This window comes from Moschus berezovskii, chromosome 11, assembly GCF_049115385.1.
Source record: "Moschus berezovskii isolate FMDL1 chromosome 11, NW_MosBer_1.0, whole genome shotgun sequence".
Lineage (NCBI taxonomy): Eukaryota > Metazoa > Chordata > Mammalia > Artiodactyla > Moschidae > Moschus > Moschus berezovskii.
Window position 1 is genome coordinate 82,960,498 of NC_142470.1, and position 23,363 is coordinate 82,983,860.

General features: G+C 54.0%; 2 protein-coding genes across 5 annotated transcripts; both read left to right on the forward strand.

The window, feature by feature from the left end:
- Positions 1 to 2,842: 2,842 nt before the first annotated feature.
- On the forward strand, positions 2,843 to 18,112 carry HAAO (3-hydroxyanthranilate 3,4-dioxygenase). Of its 4 annotated transcripts, none has more exons than XM_055400457.2 (11): positions 2,843 to 3,090; positions 3,812 to 3,989; positions 6,433 to 6,511; positions 11,418 to 11,501; positions 11,785 to 11,891; positions 14,515 to 14,604; positions 14,970 to 15,013; positions 15,286 to 15,431; positions 17,240 to 17,308; positions 17,495 to 17,577; positions 17,675 to 18,112. In XM_055400457.2, the coding sequence occupies exons 2-11, from the start codon at positions 3,910 to 3,912 to the stop codon at positions 17,751 to 17,753; spliced, it is 861 nt and encodes a 286-aa protein (XP_055256432.1). In that variant the 5' UTR covers positions 2,843 to 3,090; positions 3,812 to 3,909; the 3' UTR covers positions 17,754 to 18,112. The 4 variants fall into 4 exon arrangements, with proteins under 4 accessions (XP_055256432.1, XP_088697639.1, XP_055256431.1 ...); XM_088841513.1 differs by having other exon boundaries at positions 3,839 to 3,989; XM_055400456.2 differs by having other exon boundaries at positions 2,844 to 3,090; positions 3,828 to 3,989.
- A 2,043-nt stretch (positions 18,113 to 20,155) lies between these two features.
- On the forward strand, positions 20,156 to 21,887 carry OXER1 (oxoeicosanoid receptor 1). Its single transcript, XM_055401221.2, is given in 5 exon segments — positions 20,156 to 20,948; positions 20,950 to 21,035; positions 21,037 to 21,179; positions 21,182 to 21,311; positions 21,313 to 21,887. Coding segments are annotated over 5 exon segments (1,038 nt in total). The 5' UTR covers positions 20,156 to 20,510; the 3' UTR covers positions 21,554 to 21,887.
- Positions 21,888 to 23,363: the final 1,476 nt, after the last annotated feature.

Below are 23,363 nucleotides of genomic sequence, written 5' to 3' on the forward strand. Positions count from 1 at the left end.
CAATCAATTGTAAGCCTCAATTATCCATGTTGTTTGACTAGTTAGGTTAAAATGGGAGTATGTTTCTGTTTTGTTAATAAGTTCATTTGTATGTCTTTTTTTTAGATTCCACATACAAGTGATATCATATGATATTTCTCTGCGTCTGATTTCACTCAGTATGACAATCTCTAAATTCATATAAGTCCCTGCATTATTTTATTCTTTTAATGGCTGAGGAACATTCCACTGTATATAGGTACCACATCTTCCTTATCCATTCTTCTGTCGATGAACATCTAGGTTGCTTCCATGTCTTGGCTATTGTAAACAGTGCTGCAATGAACATTGGGGTGCATGTATCCTTGCAAACCATATTTTTCTCCAGATATATGCCCAGGAGTAGAATTGCAAGATTGTATGGTAGCTCTGTCTTTATTTTCTTAAGGAACCTCCATACTGTTCTCCTCAGTGGCTGTACCAATTTACATTCCCTCCAACAGTGCAGAAGGGTTCCCTTCTCTCCACACCCTCTCCAGCATTTATTATGGTGGTTTTGACGATAGTCATTCTCACTAGTGTGAGGTGATATCTCATTGTAGTTTTTATTTGCATGTCTCTAATAATTAGCGATGTTGAACATCTTTTTATGTGCCTCTTGACCATCTGTATGTCTTCTTTAGAAAAGCGTCTAGGTCTTTTGCCCATTTTTTTATTGGGTTGTTTTTCTGTTTGTAAATTTTGTAGATGGTTACCAGGGGTGGGGGAAGGGTAGTGGGGAGGGATAGTTAGGGAGTTTGGGATTGGCAGGTACACAGTGCTATATTTGAAACGGATAACCAAGGCGAACCTACTGCATAGCACATGTAACTCTGCTCAGTGTTATGTGGCAGCCTGGATGGGAGGGAAATTTGGAGAAGAATGGATACATGTATATGTATGGCTGAGTCCCTTTGATGTTTACCTAAAACTATCACATTATTAATTGGCTGTGTTCAGTTCAGTTCAGTCGTGTCCGACTCTTTGCGACCCCATGAATCACAGCACGCCAGGCCTCCCTGTCCATCACCAACTCTCGGAGTTCACCCAAACTCATGTGCATCGAGTTGGTGATGCCATCCAGCCATCTCATTCTCTGTCGTCCCCTTCTCCTCCGGCCCCCAATCCCTCCCAGCATAAGGGTCTTTTCCACTGAATCAACTCTTCGCATGAGGTGGCCAAAGTATTGGAGTTTCAGCTTTAGCATCAATCCTTCCAATGAACAGCCAGGATTGATCTCCTTTAGAATGGACTGGTTGGATCTCCTTGCAGTACAAGGGACTCTCAAGAGTCTTCTCCAACACCACAGTTCAAAAGCATCAATTTTTCAGTGATCAGCTTTCTTCACAGTCCAACTCTCACATCCATACATGACCACTGGAAAAACCATAGCCTTGACTAGATGGACTTTTGTTGGCAAAGTAATGTCTCTGCTTTTTAATATGCTATCTAGGTTGGTCATCGGAGAAGGCAATGGCAAGCCACTCCAGTACTCTTGCCTAGAAAATCCCATGGATGGAGGAGCCTGGTAAGCTGCAGTCCGTGGGGTCGCTAAAGGTCGGACACGACTGAGCGACTTCACTTTCACTTTCACACGTTGGAGAAGGAAATGGCAACCCACTCCAGTGTTCTTGCCTGGAGAATCCCAGGGACGGGGGAGCCTGGTGGGCTTCCGTCTATGGGGTCACACAGAGTCGGACACGACTGAAGTGACTTAGCAGTAGGTTGGTCATAACTTTCCTTCCAAGGAGTAAGCGTCTTTTCATTTCATGGCTGCAGTCAGCATCCGCAGTGATTTTGGAGCCCAAAAAAATACAGTCTGACACTGTTTCCACTGTTTCCCCATCTATTTCCCATGAAGTGATGCAACCAGATGCCTTGATCTTAGTTTTCTGAATGTTGAGCTTCAAGCCAACCTTTTTACTCTCCTCTTTCACTTTCATCAAGAGGCTCTAATTCTTCTTCACTATCTGCCATAAGGGTGGTGTCATCTGCACATCTGAGGTTATTGATATTTCTCCCGGCAATCTTGATTCCAGCTTGTGCTTCTTCCAGCCCAGCGTTCCTCATGATGTACTCTGCATAGAAGTTAAATAAGCAGGGTGACAATATACCCCAATACAAAACAGGTTTTAAAAAATATTATATAACAAATGGGAAAAGAATTTCAAAAAGAATAGATGTATGTATAACTGAATCACTTTGCTGTACACCTGAAACTAATATAACTGTTTATCAACTATACTCCCATATAAAATAAAAAGTTTAAAAAATAAGATGCAGGATAACTGTCATTATTTTCCTTGAACTACATATCAGAACATCTGTTGGGCTGAAATCATGGAGTTTTTGGGGTTTTGTTTCCCCTTTTAGTGGGAATTCATTCATGCCTTTATCCACGCACCCACCCACCCTTCCATTTACCAAACCTCCAAAGCAAACCTCACACATCCTAGATCCTTGGTGTTTCCTGTGTCATTGTTTACATCTCCTCGGCTTCCTTGTAGATAAGAAAGAAACAAAGATGGTTTGAGTTATTTTAGTGTCAAACAAGATTCTACAAAGAAACACTCAGCAAAAAAAAAAAAAGTTCTAAATAAATAACTAGAAAGGAAAAAGGAGGGAGCAAGGGAAGGGGGTGCGTGGAGAAGAAACAGGAGGGTCCCAGCGCGGGAGGGCAGGGATCTCGTTAGCTACCTGACTGGGATTTCATTTGCACCGGGAGCGCTGCGGCTGAGGACCCTGAGGAAGCCCGCCCACCCCACGTAGCGGGGCGGGGCCGAGATGGGACGCGGGACCCGAGTCGGAGGAGTTTCGAATTTCTCAAACTCTCCAGCTGATTCTGGAGTCAGCTCTGTTCCTTTCCCCTCGGCCACCACTACCTCCCCTCTCCTCCCTCATCCAACACGCGCAGTCTTCCCAAGAATTCCGAGTCTGGAAGGAAGAGAAGCCAGCAGGTGTCCAGCGGGCCTTCCGCGCCTCCGCGCCCGCGCAGCAAGCATCGCGTCTGCTCCGGCCCGCGAGGATCCGGGTTCGCGGCTCCCACCCGGGCTGGGATCATCGGCGCTTTAGGTTTGTCCGCCCTCCCCACCTCAGCTCAGGTTCCCGGTCCCACTGCCCGGTTCTGCATCTGTGAAACTCCTCGAAAACTGTGGTGTGACTTGAGTATATGCCCCAAGACGCGAAAGGAGCTCAGAATAGCGCCGGGCCCAGTCGGCGCTCTGCCTGCCACCTGCGAGCCAGGGTGAGGGGCGGCCCCCAAGCCCGGCCTGGCGGGTCCCTGCGCCCCCCGCCTCTCCTCCGTCCTCTCTCCAGCCAGCCACTGTCAGAGCCGAGCAAGTGGCACCCAGCACATCTGCGGGCTCTGGCCTGATCCCTGTGCTAGTAACCGGACAGGGAGCTAACATCAGTCAGGGCCTATGCTGGCCGCTGTGCAACCCCGGCGTTCCCAGTCTACAGATGAGGAAGCTGAGGCCTCAATCCAGTGTCAGCAACCCAGCGATCAGGCGCTTGGGTTTCCAAACCCGCCTTCTCCTCCTTACAGGGTTTCTTTGGGGGTCTCCCTGGGTCCCAGGCGGAAAGTCTGGGGACAAGGGACCAGGAAAGTTCTGGATCCCGTGTCCTAAGCCTGGATCGGGCGCTCCACTCTCACGCGGGCGGGCAGGGAGCCCGGGACGTGGCGAGGGGCCCGGCTGGGCGGCACCGAGCGCGAGGTGGGGGGTGGGAGGGTTCCAGACCGAAGTCCGAGAGGGGCCACAGAGACCCGGTTGCTGCCCCGCCCTTTGACCCTCAGGATGCTTATTAACCAGGCGGCCAATAGGTGGCCGGGCAGAGGCGCGCCCCTGCGACAGAGCGGAGGACGCGGCTCAGGAGTGCGGCTCCCGGGAGGCCATGGAGCGCCCAGTGAGGGTGAAGGCGTGGGTGGAGGAGAACCGGGGCTCCTTCCTGCCCCCGGTCTGCAACAAGCTCCTGTGAGTCCCGCAGGCCCCCACCCTCCTGCCCTCTGTCACCTCCCCGCCATCCTCCAACTGCTCCCCTCGCCTCGCCTCCGAGTTCCTCCACCCAGAAGCTCGCAGAAAGGGGGATGCCAGCCCCGTGGTGTTCATAGGAGGGCGAGGACGGACTGTTCCGGGTTTCCCCACCCTCCTCTGTTCCTCTTTCCGGCGACTGCGTGGAGCTGCCGTCTGAGGAAGCTGGGTGACCTACGGAGACTAGAGAGATGCAGGTGCTAAGCGGTAGCCCTGCCTTCTAGGGCTGAGAAACAGCACTCCAACCCCCACTGACGCTCAGAAATTGGGGGGGGGGGGTGAGGTGGGGAGGTTGATACCCCAGAATTATAGTAGAACCGAGGTCTGGGAACCGCCCAGTATTTCACCCTTACTGGGTCCAGGAAGCTGCAGGCGGAGGGTGAAGTCAGAGGGTCAGCTCCTGGGGCAGGCTCTGTTTGGTTTTCTTCCTGGCCCCCTCTGCAGCTGGGCGCACACACAAACTCCCACCAGGCCTCCCTAGCCACCTCTGCCCCCAGCACCCAGCAGGGCTGACCCTGGTCCAGCACAGTCTTCCTCCAGCTGAGGTCTCAGGCCCTCCCTGTGGCCCCTCCACCTCCTTCCCCTTCAGTCACCTGGGTGGTGGGGCCTTCTGTGCTCCCCAGCTCCAGGGTCACAGTCTTGTGTTTGCTGGATCCACAGAACATCAACAAGGTAGCTTTTCAAGCTACCCAGCTCCAATCACTAACACCTTGACTAGTTGGAGACTACCAGGTGTTTTCACATCATCTCATGTGATTCTCCCAGTAGCCCTATGAGGTGGGATTTTTTTTTTCTTTATTTATTTGGCTGTGCTGAGTCTTAGTTACATCACTTGAGATCTGTGGCATGCAGGATCTTTAGTTGTGGCACGTGAGATCTAGTTCCCTGACCAGAGATCGAACCCAGGCCCCTGCCCTGGGAGCATGGAGTCTTAGCCACAAGGGAAGGCCTAGTCCCTGGCGGGGAATCTTAACAAGGAACTTTCCCAATGTCACAAAGCTAGTGTGGGGCAGGGTCCAAGCCCATGCAAGAGTGTGACTCCAAAGTCCACCCTCTTGTGACTGCGCAATGCTGCAGTAACAGTCAACATCCCCCACCCCCAAACCTTGTCTCTTCTAGTACTTTTGTCACCCCCAGCTCTCTCCTCTACTTCCTCTCTATCCACAGGCTCACATCAGCCCTCCACCTCCTCCCCTCAGGGTGACTCACACTCATCTGCTCCCCTCCAGCCCCACGCCGCTGCTGTGGTTCCACCCTCATCATCCTGGGCACCTCCAGGCTGCAGCAGCCTCCAGGCCCCCACCACACCCTCCAGCGCTGCCCTGATGTTAGTAACCACAGGTGCAGGTGCTCCCTCACTCATGCAGCAGACGTGAACGTTTGAGCACCAGCCACATGCCAGGCACAGTTCTGGACCCCGGAGGTACACAGGGAGAAACTGACGGAAGCCCCTTCCTGGTGGAGCGGACATTCTGGTGGGAGGAGGCAGCCAATACGTAGAAACAAACAAGGGGTGCAGGTAGGCAGGCAAGCAGACGTGGTGGGCCACAGGGCAGCATGAAGGGGAAAGCCCATTAGGGCTGCTGTGTCCCCTCGTCCTGTGAGGGAGACGCTGCTCCGAGCTTCTTGATCCCGGAGGTTTGGCTGCAGTCTGCATTCCTTGGCTTCTGCAGCATCACTCTACTCTCTGCCTTTATCTTCACATGGCATTCTCCTCATAAGTGTGACTGTGTCTAAATCTTCCAGTCTTCCAGACACCAGTCATATTAGGTTAGAGCCGCCCCCGCCATGCCAGTATGATCTCATCGTAGCTTAACTAATTACACCTGCAATGACCCTAGTTCCCAATTAGATCATATCCTGTGGTACTGGGTTAGGATTTCAACATATGAATGAGTATGAGGCAGAGGAAATATAGGAAGCTTCTGAAAGTTTGCTTTTATTTATCTGGCTGCACCAGATCTTAGTTGCTGCATGTGGGATCTAGTTCCCTGACCAGGGATCAAACCCAGACCCCCTGCACTGGGAGCATGGAGTCTTAGCCACTGGATCATCAGGGAGGATCAACCCCCGAGGCTGGAGGGTTTTGAGCAGAGGATGGACATGGGCACACACACAGTCAACACACACACACACAGTCACACACACACACAGTCAAAGACACACAGTCACACACACATACACAGTCACACACACACACACACAGAGAGACCCTTGGAGGCACACGCAGATGAAAACGGAGACTCTCAGGGACAGTGACACAGAAATAGCCCTCTCCCTCCCCCAAGTGTACCCAGGCCTCCTCCAGACCCCCCACAGGCCCCTGCAACCCTCCTGTCCTCTTCCGTGAGCCAGTTTGGGACCTCACACCCCTCGTCCATTGCAGGCACCAGAAGCAGCTCAAAATCATGTTCGTGGGGGGTCCCAACACCAGGAAGGACTACCACATCGAGGAGGGTGAGGAGGTAGGCCTGCGGACTGCCCCCTCCCTGACCCAGCCCTGTGGCAGGGTCACCTCCCCTGCCGGGACCAGAGCCTGCGGATGGGGGGCAGGGGGGCAGACTACTGGTGGGTGAAGGGGCACGACTGAAACCATGGTGCGAAACTGCTGCCCGGAAGTTGTGGGCACCAGTGACACCCTTGACAGCTCCATCCTCAAAGGAACCCTGCTGGGGAAACCTCGGGAAAGAGCCCAGGCTCTGCGGGTGTGAGAGGCTCCAGCTGCTGGGCATCAGCCCCTGGATACAGGGGCCATCCATGGTCCAAGGGGATGCCCAAGTCACCTCACCCCCAAACCTGAATAATGCAAGACTAGCCTCCAAGATGGGACCCAGATGCTGAGAGGGACCTGGGCACTCCACTCTGGTCCCAGGAGCCAAGTTCTCTGGGAAGGGTTAGGACTGGGAGGCCCCCCTCTTTATCTGGAGGGCACAAGGCACATCAGTTGCTGGGAGCATTTTGATGAAGGGGTGGGCAGGTGGGAGGGGGGATTTGTACTGAATACACTTTTGTACCTTGAGTTTTGAGCTGTGTTTCTATACTACCTACCCCAAAGTGAGTAAGCAAAACTAAATCAAAAGTAAAAAGATGGGTTCCCTTGAGAGACACAGATGGGTTCCCAGCTCTCAGAATCTCTGGTGGCAGAGGATCGTCATGGTCGGGGGGCGCCTATCTTCCCGGAGGACTTGCTGCTAGGGTTCAAGGTCCAGGGTTCAGCTTGGTCCCCAGACTCCACCCCACCCACTCCGGTGGACCAATATCCACTTAGGGGTCCATACCAAGCCCTGACTGCTGGATTGCTAGCTGGTGAGGAGGGATGACCTGAGCAGGTGTCTGGAGGGACACTCAGGTGGCTGAGAGGAATTTGGCTAGAGGTTGTTTTGATGGCTTGGTTCCACCTAAGGTGAGGGAAAGTGCCAGCCACAGGTCAAACCCTGGCAGCCACAGGACTGTCAGTGTGTTTGCTGTCCCTGCCTGTCCTCACTCAGCTGAAACAAAGGAGACTCCAGGGGCCATGCTTCAAGCCACTGAGCTGAATTTTTCTCCTGGCTGAGCCCAGGCCTCTGCCTTTCAGGTGCCCAGGCTTCACCCACCACACACGCTCCACTTACCCCGTTCCTTCTCTTGGGGTGAACAGGTGCAAGAGAGCCTGGGCTGGGAGTCAGGTGGATCTGGAGTCTGCCTCTTACCAACCATGTGCTTTGGATGGGCTTCCTTGATAGCTCAGTTGGTAAAGAACCCACCTGCAATTCAGGAGATCCCGGTTTGATTCCTGGGTTGGGAAGATCCTCTGGAAAAGGGAAAGGCTACCCACTCCAGTATTCTGGCCTGGAGAATTCCATGGACTGTATAGACCATGGGGTCACAAAGAGTCAGACATGACTGAGTGACTTTCACTTTCTTTCACCTCCCATCACCAGGAGGCTTCTCTGGTGGTAGAGTGGTAAAGAATCCGCCTGCCATTGCAGGAACTGCTGGAGACTTGGGTTTGATCCCTGGAGTAGGAAATGGCAGCCCGCTCCAGTATTCTTGCCTGGGAAATCCCATGGACAGAGGAGCCTGGCGGGCTATTAGTCACAGAGTCGGACCCAACTGAGCACACATGCACACCACCTCTCTGAGCCCGCGTGAGTTTCCTTGCAGCTGATGGGGGGCATCAGCCCTGCCTGGTGGAAGGGTGCAGTGTGTATAGGGTATATGCACAGAGCCTGGCACAGAGCGGAGGTGCTTGGGTTCTCTGCACACTCAGCCCCTCTCTGGCCCCACCTGCCTGTAAGGCCTTTCCAGGCTGTGCAGGCCAGATTTGATTCAGCAGCTGCCTGGGCTGGTACAGTTAATCTTCTAGTTAGCCCCAGGCCCCAAACATCATTTCCTTCCAAATAGAGCATCATTCCTTTTGGATTGCCTGTGGCTGTTTGGGATTTTCTGCTGTTCAGGATCTGCACCTTTGCTGATGAGGCCTGTCCCTCATCATAGGTTGTGTTGTTGTTTAGTCGCCCAGTCATGTCTAACTCTTTTGTGAACCCATGGACTGTAGCCCACCAGGCTCCTCTGTCCATAGAATTTCCTAGGCAGGAATACTGGAGTGGGTTGCCATTTCCTTCTCCAGGGGATCTTCCCAACCCAAGGATCGAACCCAAGTCTCCTGCATTGGCACGTGGATTCTTTACTGCTGAGCGACCAGGGAACACCCCCTACCTGCCACCGCCCACCCATTGCAGTGCAGGCCTCTAAAATTCCACTTCCTTTCTTTGTTTTTGTTTAATGTCTTCTAACACCTTGTCGGAGAAGGCAATGGCAAGCCACTCCAGTACTCTTGCCTAGAAAACCCCATGGATGGAGGAGCCTGGTGGGCTGCAGTCCATGGGGTCGCTAAGGGTCGGACACAACTGAGCGACTTCACTTTCATTTTTCACTTTCACACATTGGAGAAGGAAATGGCAACCCACTCCAGTGTTCTTGAAGTGACTTAGCAACAACACCTTGTAGCCTGCCAGAAAGGGCTTGACTTTGGCCCAGACCATCACTCCAACCCCACCCCCTCCCACTCCTGTTTCCCCTGATATTTGCAAGGCCTAAGGGCTACGGCCCTATCCCTAGAATTCTCTAGGCCCTTCCTACTCTCCCTCCAACCATGAAAGGACATCCCCCTACACATAGAGGTTTTCTCCTAGCTGAGGGAGTTTGGGGGAGTTTGCAGAATTGTTCCCTAAGAGAGACTGATAAGTTTTTTCTTATTTGTTTTAAATAACTTGCATGAATTATATTAAATAATAAGAGTAAAGATTGTTTATTGTAGAAAATGTGCAGAATACAGAAAAGACAAATGTAAATATGTACCTCATTCATAATCCTACCACTCATGGGACACGTGAACACAGCCTGGTTTATACATGTATTATACACTATGTAATTAGAATTCTCAGACGTGACTTAGTGACTAAACAACAACAATAAATAGAATCCTGCTGGGTGTCATTTTGAATCTTGTTTTAACTGGATAACTTTAGTATTTTTCCATTTTACTGATAGTTATGCAAAAACATAGCTTTGAATGGCTCCATAATGTTCCATATTTTGTCTCTATCATAAAATAATGTAATTTCCCCTATTGTTATTATTAGCATTCATTTTGCTATTCCATCACTAATATTAATAGCTAGAGATTACTGAGTGCTAACTATGTATTGGCTATCTTTGTATACAGCATCCTGGACAACATTCTGAGCAGATACTGTCATTGTATAGATAAATTAATGGAGGCATAGAAAGACTAACTGAATTGGCCAAAGGTACATGGTGACTGGCTGAGCTGAGGACCAGGTGATGCCTTAAACTGCCACACACTGTGATAAAACAGCCACGTATGTCCACCATGAGGCATTTCTGACTCACTGAAGCCACTTTTCCAGAGATGGAATGACTAGGTGAGGTTCCCAGTTTCAGCATGAAAGGTCTGTCATCCCAAGAAACCCTTATAGAGGCATGAGCTATGAAGGCTCTTTCTGCCCTTTGCCAAATTGCCCTTCAGGGGCATTGTGTCAGCTTGCCTATGTGTCAGACTGTAAAGCCACATTTCTCTAGTTTTCCTGAGCCCACTTGATTTCTCTTAGTAGACTCTGGGACAAGAACCTCTATCTCCTCTAACTCCTTACATGATAATAGTAATTGTTATTATTAATAACAACCCTTCAACTATTTAATACCCATGCAGTGTGTGACTGGTAGGAAAATGTCTTCCTCCTCCTCCTCCCAGTGCCATGGGTGATCTCAGTAAACACATTAATTAGGGACTTAGGGTGGAAGAGGACAAGTGCAATAGGAGCCCTGCAGCACCACCCTGCTGCACCCCAGGGAAACAGCAGGAAATGAGGGCTTCCATCCTCAAAGCCCCCCCCCCGCCCCCATTCATCCCAGCTCCCAGCCCTAAGCCCAACATTTCCATGGCCACCCGATCTCCAGAGGGGTTTGGACCAGCCCAGCCCCTTTCCGGGCCTCACTGTGGCCAGAGGAGCCAGCAGTGGCTCCAGAGCTACACTCAGGTCCACACAGCTACTCCAGGACTAACTGTGTAAAACCTAGGCCAAGTCACTTCACTCTCTGAGCCTTTCTTTTTCTTTTTTGCAGAATGGAGCTAACAATATTTTTGGAGGTTGTTGTAAAGAGTTCTGATAATGTTCAGGCATACCTCAGAGATAGTATAGGCTCGGTTCCAGACCACTGAAAGAGAGCAAATATTTCAATTAAGTGAGCCATGTGAATTTGTTTGTTTCCCACCGCATGTAAATATTTATACTGTGCTGTAGTCTATTAAGTGTGCAATTGTATTATGTCTAAAAAAACAATATATATACCTTAATTTAGAAATAATACTGTTGGGAAAATGGTATCAATAGATTTGCTCGATGCAGGGTTGTCACAAACCTTCAATTTGTTAAAAAAATAAAAAGAAAAAGGCAATATCTGGGAAATGCAATAAAGCACAGCACAATAAAACAAGGTCTGTCAGTCATGGGCTTGCCCAGCCCCTGGGACACAGTGAAGGGGTGGTTCTCCTTACCTGGGTAATGGGTCCCTAAATTATCCAGTGGGCATCTCAGCCAGCCTCCTGCCCTCAAGCCAGACACCACCTGTGGTGTCCTGGGTATCTTGGTCATCACTTTAACATCAAAGTATTACCCTCATGTGTCCCCAGCACTTTTATCTACGGCGTGTGTCAGGGGAAACTGGGGCCTCAGGCAGGAGTGACCAAGCTGTTCATAAACTCTGAGGCTTTCGGGAAGTTTCTCAGGTTTTCTGGGCAGAACTCAGGCCAAAGACCCGGAAGAGGGAGTGGGGAGGTCAGAGCCTGTCCGCTGTCCTGTCTCACAGGTATTTTACCAGCTGGAGGGGGACATGCTTCTCCGAGTCCTGGAGCGAGGGAAACACCGGGATGTGGTCATTCGGCAGGGAGAGGTGAGGCTGGGCCCATGGTGCCCACTCTCCTGGCTTTGGTGGTCTTGTCCTCCCAGCCGTTCCTGCCCTCCTACCTGCCCGACCTGCCTCAGCCCCCATCCTCAGGCACTTCCTCATGCCCATCTCAGCCCAGCCTGACATCCTCTCTGGTTCCTGGGGTAGGGGCTGGGCAGAGAGGGTGCTGGGCTGGACCGTGGTCAGCGGGGGAGGCCCGGGGCGCTGCAGCACTGAGGTCTCCATGGGGGACTCTAAACTTGCTGGCACCTTGTTCCCACCTGTGCAGATCTTCCTCCTGCCTGCTGGGGTCCCCCACTCCCCGCAGAGGTTTGCCAACACAGTGGGGCTGGTGATTGAGCGGAGGCGGCTGAACACGGAACTAGATGGGCTCAGGTAAATGGGTCAGATCTGGGGGTCTGGGGCAGTTAGAGGGGCAAGCAGCAGGGGAAAGGATCCTAGACAGACCCAAGAAAGCCACTCAGCACCACTGAGAGGGTTGGTGGCAATGGAGATCCTGCATTTGCTGGCGGATGGGGAGGGATTTGGGTAGGTAGCAGCGTGGGTCTGATGATGCAGGGGAGAGTGTATTCTCTGTGAGGCCCTGGGAGCCCATTAGCCTTATGGCCAGGCCCAGAACGAGTGGGATCTCAGTTCCCTGACCAGGGATCAAAGCTGCACCCCCTGCCTTGGAAGCACAGAGTCTTAAACACTGGATGCCCAGGGAAGTACCAGAACCTATGCTTTCTGCACTGAGGTCTGCTGGAGAAGGGCGGGGGGATGCCAAAATCATACTCCAGGGCAGCCTGGAATACTGCTGCTTCTCCCGGCCTCCAGTTCCAGAGTTGATCAGTCTCCGTTAGTGCGGCCCTCTGCTTGTTTCTCTGCCCAGCTCATTCCACACCCAACGCTGACGTTTGTATAACAGTTGCTAACTGTTGGGCACCACTTTATGTTTATTCCTTTAATCCTCACAACGATCCTACCACCTTATCCGGTGGGTACTATTATTATCTGTACTCTACAGATGAAGGAATCGAGCCCAGGGAAGTTGAGTTGCTAGAAAGTGGCCAAGCTGGAGCTATAGAGAAATACAAAGTTTGGGCCGGGAAAGACAAGATGGCAGTGTGAGTCTGCACCTAGGAGGGGACGAACGTGGGTGCAGAGATGGGTGCTCTGTTTCTGCAGTTGAGTTCACATCTGGTTCCCATCAGTTACCTGATTAATATCCTCTGAAAGGAGGACTAAACCTGTGGTTCATTTTTCCAAAAGCTAAGCAATTTTTGAGGTATTTTTTAATTAAGAAAATTAAATTTTCCCAACAAGCTACTACTTTGCGCCACGTCTTTTGTTATAAAGGACATTTTTTAAGTGTTTCCCTTTTTTATAATTACCAAAGTCTTACAGGTTTGCCCTTGAAATCTGGAAAAGTACAAGAAAGCAAAATGAACAAAATTAAAATCACTTGTCAGGAAAAGGGTAAATTTTATAGTATGTGAATCATATCTCAATAAAACAAAAATAAAGAGAAGACACAGAAAAAAAGTCATCCCACAAATGAAACCTAACAAAGCACTTTCTATTGCATCTTTTTCCATGCATATCTGTTCCGTACAACATTGTAGTTTTATTGCAAGTATGGGTTTGAGTTTTGCTTTTTTTTACATTAAAAAAAATTTCATGAGTACTTCTCATACTATTAAATGCTTTGCAAAAACCGCAATGTTAATTACAGCATGCAAACCTACCGCAGAATAGTCTTGCAGAAATAGCTGCCTGGCCTTAAATGTGAAAATAAAATTTTCAGTGGGGCTTTATGTAGGGAGTCTTTAGTAATGGAGAGGACAGCATTTTCGGGAACGTTTTCACAGCAAAGTCAATAACAGATTTCATCTGCTTTTGACCTTTAATAAAAGCCAGGGGCTCAACATTAAAATGCCACTGCGAAGGCAATTCCTGGAGGGCATTGAGGTCCAGTTATGAGGATTTCTGGTAGCCAGCTCCATCCCAGGATAGAACTTAGGGTGTCAGGCGGGGTGGATGCACTATGTATCTATAAACCGTTATCTGTGAGCAGAACCAGTTCTCTTTTTGGGAGGAGCTGAAGGGCAGAGCTGGCCTGGTCCTGGGAGCTAAGTTTGGGGATTAGGCATTCAGTCAGTAGATGCCCTGCCTACACAGGGTCCTGAGGCCCAGCCCCGGTCTGCCAGACGCTCCTCAGGCCAGTGGAGTTGCCTGCCAAGCTGGGCTGGGGGCCTGGGTGGGCTTCAGGGAGCCTTGTGTGCATGCTCAAGTCGCTCAGTTGAGTCCGTGGGTCTTGTGGGGTCTTTGTGGCCCTGTGGATTGTAGCCTACCAGGCTCTTCTGCCCATGGGGTTCTCCAGGCACAGGGAGCCTTCTAGAGACATATGGTCCTTCCTTCAGAGAAGAGACACAGCACTTTGCTCTAGTTCTCAAAGGCATCCATGACCCCAAAAGGAGAAGGACCCCTCCCATCTGGGGTGCATCTGTGGCATGCTGGATCCTTGAGGTTTCGTGTGCTCTGACCTAGACTGCCAGCAGCCCGGTGGGAATCCAGCTGCAGGGCCGGAATCGGACTCAGCGTCAGCTTCTTCTTTTAGAAAAACACTTGTCACTGATGCTCTCTAGGCTTCTAGAACTGTCTCCAGTCTGTCCTGTTTTGGCCACTGACAGGTTGTGTGATGCCTGCCAAGCTGTGCAGTTTCCCCCTGAACCTCAGAGTTCTATCTGCTTGGTAAACGGTCATGTTTGGCGAACCAGGAAGAGCTATGGGAGTGGGGTGGATAACAGCCCTCCTGCGCTGGGGCCACACAGGGCCTCCAGGGAGAGCCGGGTGTGGGTGGGTGCATTGGCCACTAGGTCGCGCTAACAGGATGCAGCAGGTGGTCAGCCTGGTGAAGCCAGCCGGGCCCCGTCGTCCACAAGCAGAGCCAGGCCTCAGGGACACTGCCCTGCGACGCCCAGGTGAAGAGCTGGGTGCCTGTCCTTTGTTCTGGCAGGTACTACGTAGGGGACACCACGGACGTCCTGTTTGAGAAGTGGTTCTACTGCGAGGACCTCGGCACTCAGCTGGCCCCCATCATCCAGGAGTGAGCCCCCAGCCCCGGCCCCTTGCTCTCCTGAGGTCCTGTGCTCTGGCTGGGGGCAAGCAGACCCAATCCAGCAGGGCTCTGGGGCAGCATCCACCAGCCTGGAGTAATGAGGCCCAGGATTTAGGGAGAAAGTCTGCCCCTCCCAGGATGGTAGGGCCTCAGATTGGAAAGCCCCCTGCGGAGTGGAGGCAGCGGAAAGGAGTGGGGATATACAACAGATCATGTGAGGGCACCATGAGTGTGTGTGGGCTCCTGCACCTCAGAGTGTATGTGTGTGCGGGTGTGTGTACATGTGTGTGTGTGTGTGTGTGCGCGCGCACATATGTCTTTAGCCCCCTCCTCCTCCCCCTTTGTCCCTGCAGGTTCTTCAGCTCTGAGCAGTACAGAACAGGAAAGCCCAACCCTGGTGAGGCCCCTGGGAACCATCTTTCTCTCTCTCCCTCCCCCAACCTTTCCCAGAGAAGGGTGGGTCTTGGCCCCAGTACCACAGAGTCTCCTTTTGAATACTCAAGGCACAAGAAGATGACATGAGATATACCCTCACATGGCTACTTGGTGCCTGGGCTGGAGACAGAGCCCATTCCAGTGGCTGGGAGCGGGGGCCCCTGGGAACCAGGCCTGCTGGGACTGGGTGGGTAGAGCCAGAGGACACTGACCACATCTGTGCCATGGCTGCAGACCAGCTGCTCGAGGAACCACCATTCCCCCTGAGCACACGATCCGTCATGGAGCCCATGTGCCTGGAGGCCTGGCTGAATGGCCACCGCAGGGAGCTGCAGGCGGGCTCACCCCTCAGCTTGTTTGGAGACACCTATGAGAGCCAGGTAATGCAGCCTTGGGTCACCCAGGGAGTCAGCCCAGCAGCCCTGGGAGATGGGAACTAATCACACACGGACACACACACACTCATACACACACAGACACACTTATACACACACACACTCACACTCACAAGCTAGTTGTGGACATAGGCATAGGCCTTCTCGTTTACTCCCTGACTCCGAGAAAGATGACTTTGCTGTGAGTGGAAGCCCATGGAGGCGACATGGTCCCCAGCAATCTTTCTTTGCCTTCAGAGTAGGGATTAGGGGGTTGCCCCATCCACTGAGGGATTCCTGGGAGTCTGGGGTCAACCCCTGCCAGGACTTCTGGGCCTTTGGCCAATCATAGCCTTGGGAGCCAGGAGGGAGAGAGATATTTGGGGGTGAGCGTTAGGTGGAGAGTTGCATAGAGCCCCAAAGCTGGTCTCCTTTCATTCAACATTTACTGAGTGTCTATTTTGTTTTAGGCTTTAGTAGGAAAGTAAGATAGAGTCCCTCCCTCAGAGTGTGTATGGTCTGATAAATGGACAAGTTCATTAACAATTGCCATGATTATGTGATATGTTCTGTGGTAGAGAAGCTACAGGAAGTCACAGGGCGATAAAGGAGGAACCAGGCTGTGAGGGAAGACAGCTTCCTGGAGGAGGTGATGGATAAGCTGAATTTTAAACTATCGTAGGAGGTTGCAAAAGGGAGAAAGGGAAAGGGAGAGTGCATTCCAGGTGAAGGAGGAGCCTGAGTAAAGGCATGGAGGCTTGAAACAGGTTGGCACTGCAAAAGGCTGAGGTTGGGGATCCAGGACAAGGGAGTGGCGGCAGAAGGCACAGTTGCCAGAGCAGCAGGCAGTGCCCATGTGCTAGCAGCTCTCCTGGGCTGGGCCAGGTGAAGGACTTATGCCAGAGACAAGAGAATTTCATCCAAGTGTTGAAGCAGGATGGGTGATCAGACTCGAGTGGTGGTTCAGAAAGATCACTGTAGCCTCTGTGAGGACCAGATCAGCAGGGCAAGCGTGGCAACGGGGAGAGCTGCCAGGAGGCTCACGTTTGCTTGTGTCACTGACGCATCCCTGGGAGTCTGCATTAGACACCCCTGTGGAGGGACGCTCACTGGATGCAGACCTGCCCTAAGAGGCCTGGCCAGCCCAGCCCTGAGCTCACACAGGGCCATGTGAGCCAGCATGCCCCAAGCCCCTCCCACCCCATTCTCTCACCCGCTCCTCCTCGCTGCTTCAATTCACTCCAGCAAATATCTACCGAGGCCCACTCAGGGCTGGTCGGAGCATGGCCCACACAGCGGCTGTGGGCTTCCAAAGTGATGCAGCTCAGAGAGGCTCAGCCTCCCTCTCCCTCTTGCTCATCCCCTCCCAACTCCCTCCACTTCCTAAGGTCAGACTCCAAACATCTCACAGAGGAAGGGAGAAGGGCCTCCTCTGGGGAGCGGACGTGTGTGCTCTGTGGCACTGTCCTGTGCCATGTTCACACACGTGCCTAGTGTGTCCCTGGTAGGCGTGCCTCCATACGGGTCAGCAGTAGTTGTGTCGGGCGTCAGAGGGAGCAGATGTGCGTGTGTGTGTGAAGGGCAGGCGTGTGTGATTCCAAATAGCAGGTGGCTGGGACAGGATGGAGTGGGAGGGCCTGTGGCCTGGACAGCCTTCCTCTCCAAGACCAGGCCTCCGCTCTGCATACGGAAACAAGGCTGTGTTGTAGGCCCCACCCCTGCCCCACGCAGGGCTGGTGTCTGGGGACCAGGTTCAAAGCCCTCTCCGACGAGGGGTAGGATGCACCAGAAAGACCTGTGTCATTTCCCATCAGGTGATGGTCCAAGGACAGGGCAGCAGCAAAGGCCTGAGACAGGACGTGGACGTGTGGCTGTGGCAGCTGGCAAGTGGGGTCCGGGGAGAGGGTGGCACGCCTCCTGCCTGCACCTGGGGACCAGGCTGCTCTGGGGCCTTGGAGGCCCACAGTATGGACCAGTTCCCAGGGCCTCCTTGCCAAGGCTGGCTCAGGGATGCTCGGACGGGCATTGTGGCCCAACAGGCTCCATTCACTTCTACTCCTTTTTCCCAGGAGGGCTCCTCAGTGGTGACGATGGAAGGACAGCGCCTGAGCCTGACCCCTGATGACAGTCTCCTGGTGCCAGCTGGGACTCTGTGAGTCCCCGGGGAGGATCTACCCCCTGCCGTGGACCTGCCCTCCTTTCCCTGGGGTCCCAGCCTTATCTGACCCTGCCCACCTGCATCTCCACAGGTATGGCTGGGAGCGAGGGCAAGGCTCTGTGGCCCTGTCTGTGACCCAGGATCCCGCCTGCAAGAAGTCCCTGGGATGACTGATCCTCCCACTGTGGGCCCAGAGCACCCACCCTGGCCAAGTAACTCTCCCAGCCCCACTGTTTCTACGTACACTGCTGCTCAGAGACTCAGTGTCCCCTGGACTGGGCCCTGGACGCGACCATCATCCATTCTCCTCCTGTCCTCTCGGCTAGGCTGCCAGGTTCCTGGGGGCCGCAGCTCCCCTTCTCCCCAAACAGCCCGCAGCCCACTGCCCTGCGTAGTTCTGCCAGGTGGACTCCTGCCTGGGGCCGTCTCCTCACCGCCCTCCATCCACAGGCTCAGTGCAGCTCTTGCCTGCCGCCAAGAAGCCCTCAATAAAGGCTTGCTGGCCGACAAGTGCCTGCACGTCTGCACACACACGGCCTGTGGTCTCTGTCAGACACTGAGTGCCCCCGTGACTGTGTGTATGTGGGGGTCTGGGCACCAGCTGACCATGGACGTGTGGAAGGACTGGGATTGCGTCCCCCTGCTTGTTTAGAGACGTGCTCGTGCTGTGTGTTCCCCTCCACGCGCGCTCCTGTGCCTGTCCTGGGGGCGTAGCTAAAGTCTCTCTGCCTCTTTCTCACTTATTCTTTTTACATCACTTTAAGAAATAGCATCTGTTGAGGATTTTTCTCCCCAATAACAGAAATGATTTGTGCTCATTGTAGAAAACGTAGAAATACATAAAAACACAAAATCCCCTGGGTGGAGTTAACCACGGTTAATACACAAAGATTGTGACGGGCCTCGGAGGGGCTTGGTGGTGGAGGCGGGCCACTTGGCCCCATCCCCTGCTCCCCCCTCTCAATGTCCAGGCCCGCGTGGGGCCCAGGAGTTTAGGAGTTGAGGATGCAGCAGTGGGTTGAGATGAATCATGGAAGCTGCAGCAGGAGATTGGGGTTCAGTATCCTGGGGCTTCAAGAAGTCGATGAGGGGTCACTCACTGGGGGAACTGAAGCTGTGTCTGGACAAAACAGGTCCATGGGTAGTCTAGGCTTCCTCTGGAAAACCTGGGTCTGAACCCCACCTCCCCTACCCCTGCCTGCCAGCTCACTGCTTGGATCCCCTCCACTGACAAACCAGCAAAGGAGACCCTGACTTTGCTGAAAGGCCCTGAAGGTCCAGACCTTCACCCACCACCCCTCTAGAGGTCTTCCTCTCCTGCCAGCAAGGAATAAACACCAGCAGCCTCCCCCTACCTTTCTACCACTCTAGGGCAGGGACACGCTTCTCTGTACAGGAGCTGAGGAGGGAATATCAATGTCCCAGGAGGCCCCCCCAGGCAGCATGCCCAGATGGCCATAAGAAGTGCCCCCTAGTTCCAAGGATGTGTCTAATCCAAGACAGAAAATCATGAAAATTAGGCCCCCTGTTTTTCTGACCACCAACTCTGTGCCAGGGGATTTGCTAGAAGTTTTTACAGAAATGACCTCATGGAATCCTTACAACTTTCCAAGAAGGTGGTGGCACCACATTTTACAGTTGAGGCTTAGACAACTTTGGAAGGCAGGCAGCTCTGTTTCCAACCTAGGCTTGTCTGCATTCAAAGCTAAGGCTGGTGGGCCCCCCACCCTACACCCTATCTGCCCTCAGCCTTGGCCAGTGGGAGCCCAGGGCAGGGGAGAGGGTTGAGGGGCGGTATCTGGGGAGAGAGGTCAGCGTCCACTGTCTGAAACCCCAAGACTCAGACTGAGCTGGCAGCACGGGGCATCCTGCTGACCACAGCCATTTGGCACAGGGGCAGCAGGGCGGGGGGTGGGGGGCGGGTAGTCAGATCCTGGAACCACAGCCTTTCTTGGTGTTGTCCCATGTTACCCCATCTCTGCCCACAGGCCTGGCCCCATGAACTCATGAGAACACCATGCAGTGGGAGAGCAGGATTTAGACCTCGTCTGAAACCAGCCCTAGCCTCCTGCTCCCCTCTCTGCAGTGAATACTGGGTGATGGCCCGCCAAGTGGGATGAACAGTGGCAGGGCAACTCGAGGATTCTCAGGATTGTTCTGTTTGTGGGAGAAGCCCCCAGGTCCCCAGGGCATGGCAGTAGAAACTTGGCAGGGGAGCCCTCTGCGCGTGGGATGTACTTCATCATGGATGTGGACCGGAACCATCACAGACTGGAACTGTCAGGAGTCTGAGAATCAGGACAGCAGGCTGTCCCCACGAGGCAGTGAGCACAACGGTCAAGGTGTCGACTGGACCCCCGCCTCCTACTCCCAGGACAACATCTTGTTGGCTCCACAGTCCTTGCTGCCCGAGTTGGTGGGGGCAGGGAGCCACCCAGCCTGTATCTGTGATGGGAATGTGGTGGGGGCCCAGGGTGGCCTGCGTGGTCTCCAGAGTTGTCAGGACCAGCTCCCGCCTTCAGGCAGGCAAATCTCTGACCACTCAGGGCTGTAAACACACTCCCCAGCCACACCCCAGCCGGGCCTTCCTCCCGGCTTCAGGGTTCCTCTGGGCCTCCACTCGCCCTGCTGAGCCCTCATCCTGGTGTGCCAGAGGCAATGCAGATTCCAGTCCGAGGCTGGGCTTAGAGACCTCACAGGCTGGCCACTCTACTCCGGGAGGTGGAGAGGGAGGGAAAGCAGCAGTGTTCCTCTTCGCCTGCAAATAGGAACACAGGGTGTTTCTTGGTGGCTGCAAGGATGAGGATGAAACCCCCAGGATATTGAGTCGTGCTGGCCAGCTGATAGCGAGCACTGACCCGTGCGCAATTGTGCAGGTGTCGGACAGCTGGAGAAACGTCTCTCGGGTCCACAGCCCAAGCAGCCCCATGGGATTTCCTAACCTGAGCCATCCCTCTCCCCTGCCTTCTCTCTCTCCCTCCTGGCTCCCTCTCTGCCTCCCTCCCTCTCCCTCCTCCTCGTCTCCCTCTGCCCTGACCACTGCCTTGGGGTCACCTGGAGTGGCCACTGCTTCTTGCCAGCCGGCCTCCTCCTCTGCCCTCCTGGCGCCAGTCCTGGGCATGGAGTTCGTCCTGGGCCCGGTGGGGCACAGCCTGGCCTTCTTCATCTTCTGCTTGCACGCGCGGCCCTGGACATCCAACACCGTGTTCCTGGTCAGCCTGGTGGTCGCGGACTTCCTCCTGATCCTCGACCTGCCCCTTCGCGTGGATTACTACTTCCTCCACGAGACCTGGCGCTTCGGGGACACCGCCTGCAAAGTCAGCCTGTTCACGGTAGCCACCAACCGCACGGCCGGCGTGGTCTTCCCCACTCTCGGCCGTGGCGCTCAACCGCTACCCGAAGGTGGCGCGGCCACACCCCGCGCTGAGCCGGCCTCGGGCGGCCGGGGGTCTCTGCGGGGCACCTGCTCCTGACCACCCGCTCCCGCTCCTGCCTCAGCTACCAGCTGGGCACGGGCCCCTAGGCCTCACTCAGCTGGCGCCAGGCCCTGCTCGTGGTGGAGTCCTTCCTGCCGCTGGTGCTCATCGCCTTCGCGCTCGGGCGCACCGCGGCCTGGGCGGGCAGGCGGGCCCGCGGAGGGCCGTGCGCCTCCTCGCCGCCGTGCTGGGCGTCTGCACCGTCTGCTTCCCGCCTAGAGTGGTCTTCGGCGTCGCTTCCATCACGGCCTTCCGCCTGCGATATCTGCTCGCAGCTCTTCCACGGCTCCCTGGCCTTCACCTACCTCAACAGCGTCCTAGACCCGGTGCTCAACTGTTTCTCCAGCCCCAGCTTCCTCCGCCAGGGGCCCCGGGCCCTGCTGGGCCTCACCTAGGGCTCGCAAGGCTCAGACAGCGCCGAGAGCACCTACCGGCCCTCTGCCTGGCCGGCGGCCGCAGGGAAGCTGCAGGTGGAGGTCTCGGAGGAGGACTGACCGGGAAGGCCCCTCCCAGAACTGGGGCTCTGCTGCGGGTGCCTCAGGACGGAGGAATGCCTGGCTCTGGGCTGGAGGGCCAGGGTTCGTTCCTGGACGGTCCTGGACGGTTGCCAGCAAGGGTCCCTCAACCAACCAGTCAAAGGACCACGGCAGGAGCCAGGTGGGTGGCAGGGAGAGAAGAAGGTCTGGGCTTGGAGTCATGTGTCTGATGTCGTGGGGATGATGTCCCAACAGCACAGAGCACGGTGGCAGGTGCAAACAGCCAGGGACTGCCAACTCAGCCGAGGGCCTCAGCCGCTTTGTCCCAGCTCAGAGCCAGGGAGCTGTGAGAGCAGAAATCTTGTTTTAGAAATTTCGTTGTTGTTCAGTTGCCAGTTCATGTCCAACTGTTTGTGACCCCATGGACTGCAGCACAGCAGGCTTCCCTGTTGTTCAGTATCTCCCGGAGTGTGCTCAAACTCATGTGCATTGAGTCAGTGATGCCATCCAACCATCTCATCCTCTGTCACCCGCTTCTCCTGTTGCCCTCAATCTTTCGTAGCATCAGGGTCTTTTCTGAAATTGGACAGCTGTTTTTTCTATGATCTCCAGTTGGTTTGTTTTTTTCTTCTTCAATACTAATAAACTTCCTTTTGAAAATGCAAGCCTATCTCAACTGATCTAAGGAAAACCAGTAAGTATCTGCAGGTTCATCTGGCATCAGGAGGGTTCAAAGTGAGTTCCCCAAGATGAAGGGACACTCTGGAGACAGAGTGGAGAAGCTGTCCAGGGCACCATCCTTCCACAGAAATCCTGGAGCCCCATATGTCCTTAAAGTCAGCACACTCCCCAGGAGAGGTCCTCAGACTCCCCGGATGGGCGGCCCACCTGGATCCCCAGGAGGCCCCCACCCTGCTCTCCTCTGGGACGATGTGGGGATCTTCAGCCTGGGAAGTTATCATCTCCACCCAGTTCAGGCTCCTGGACCCCCTCCCCTGGCTTCCCTTAGCTCCAAGTACCCTTCCTTGGCCCTGGAACCTGTGGTGGCTGCTAGACGGGAAGGGGCCTCCAGTCACCAGAGCCAGCTCACCACCCTCCCCCAGGACCAGAGCCATCTTGCCCACCTCTACTCCTTCCTGTTCTATTCCATATGCCTGTGTCAGCGTCTGAGACCATCTGGGCTAACCCATCTTTTTACCTGGGGCTCCCCAGGCACAAGATGTGTACCTGGCATGAATTAAGGGTTTCTTTTAGGGGGTGGGGCATGGGTAGTGGTTTTCCCTACTGTCCACAGTGGAAGTCATTGGGGTTGCATGGCTTTCAAGTCTTCCAAAGGGCCATTCAGAGGTCACTAAAGCCCCAAATATGCCCCTCCTGAATCCCATGTGTCCCCAGCCCTAGCCATCTCAGGAGAATGAACATCTGCCCCCAATACACACACCCTCTCCCCACCGAGGGGGACTGGGATGGTTTCCCTACTCATCACCCCAGTCACAGACCCCTGGCCCTCAGGTACAGAGTCTGACAATGGGGGCAAGCCCCTTTCCCCACCTGTTTTCGCCCTCTCAGCCCAACCCTCTGATATCATGGACAGGGATGCCCTTCCTCAGTTAAAAGTCCTCAAGAGTGGTGGCCAGGCCCAGGAGAGTCACCCATGTCCCAGGAGGGAGGCACATGTATGCCATGTGGGGGTTGTGGTGGGAGATAGAACGTGTCAGGCAGGGGGAGATGGCCTGGGGGACAAACTGGGTGGGTATCAAAACCTACCTCCCAGTGTGTCTCCATCCACTTTTCCCATTCCTGAAAACTCACCAGCTAATGTCAGAAA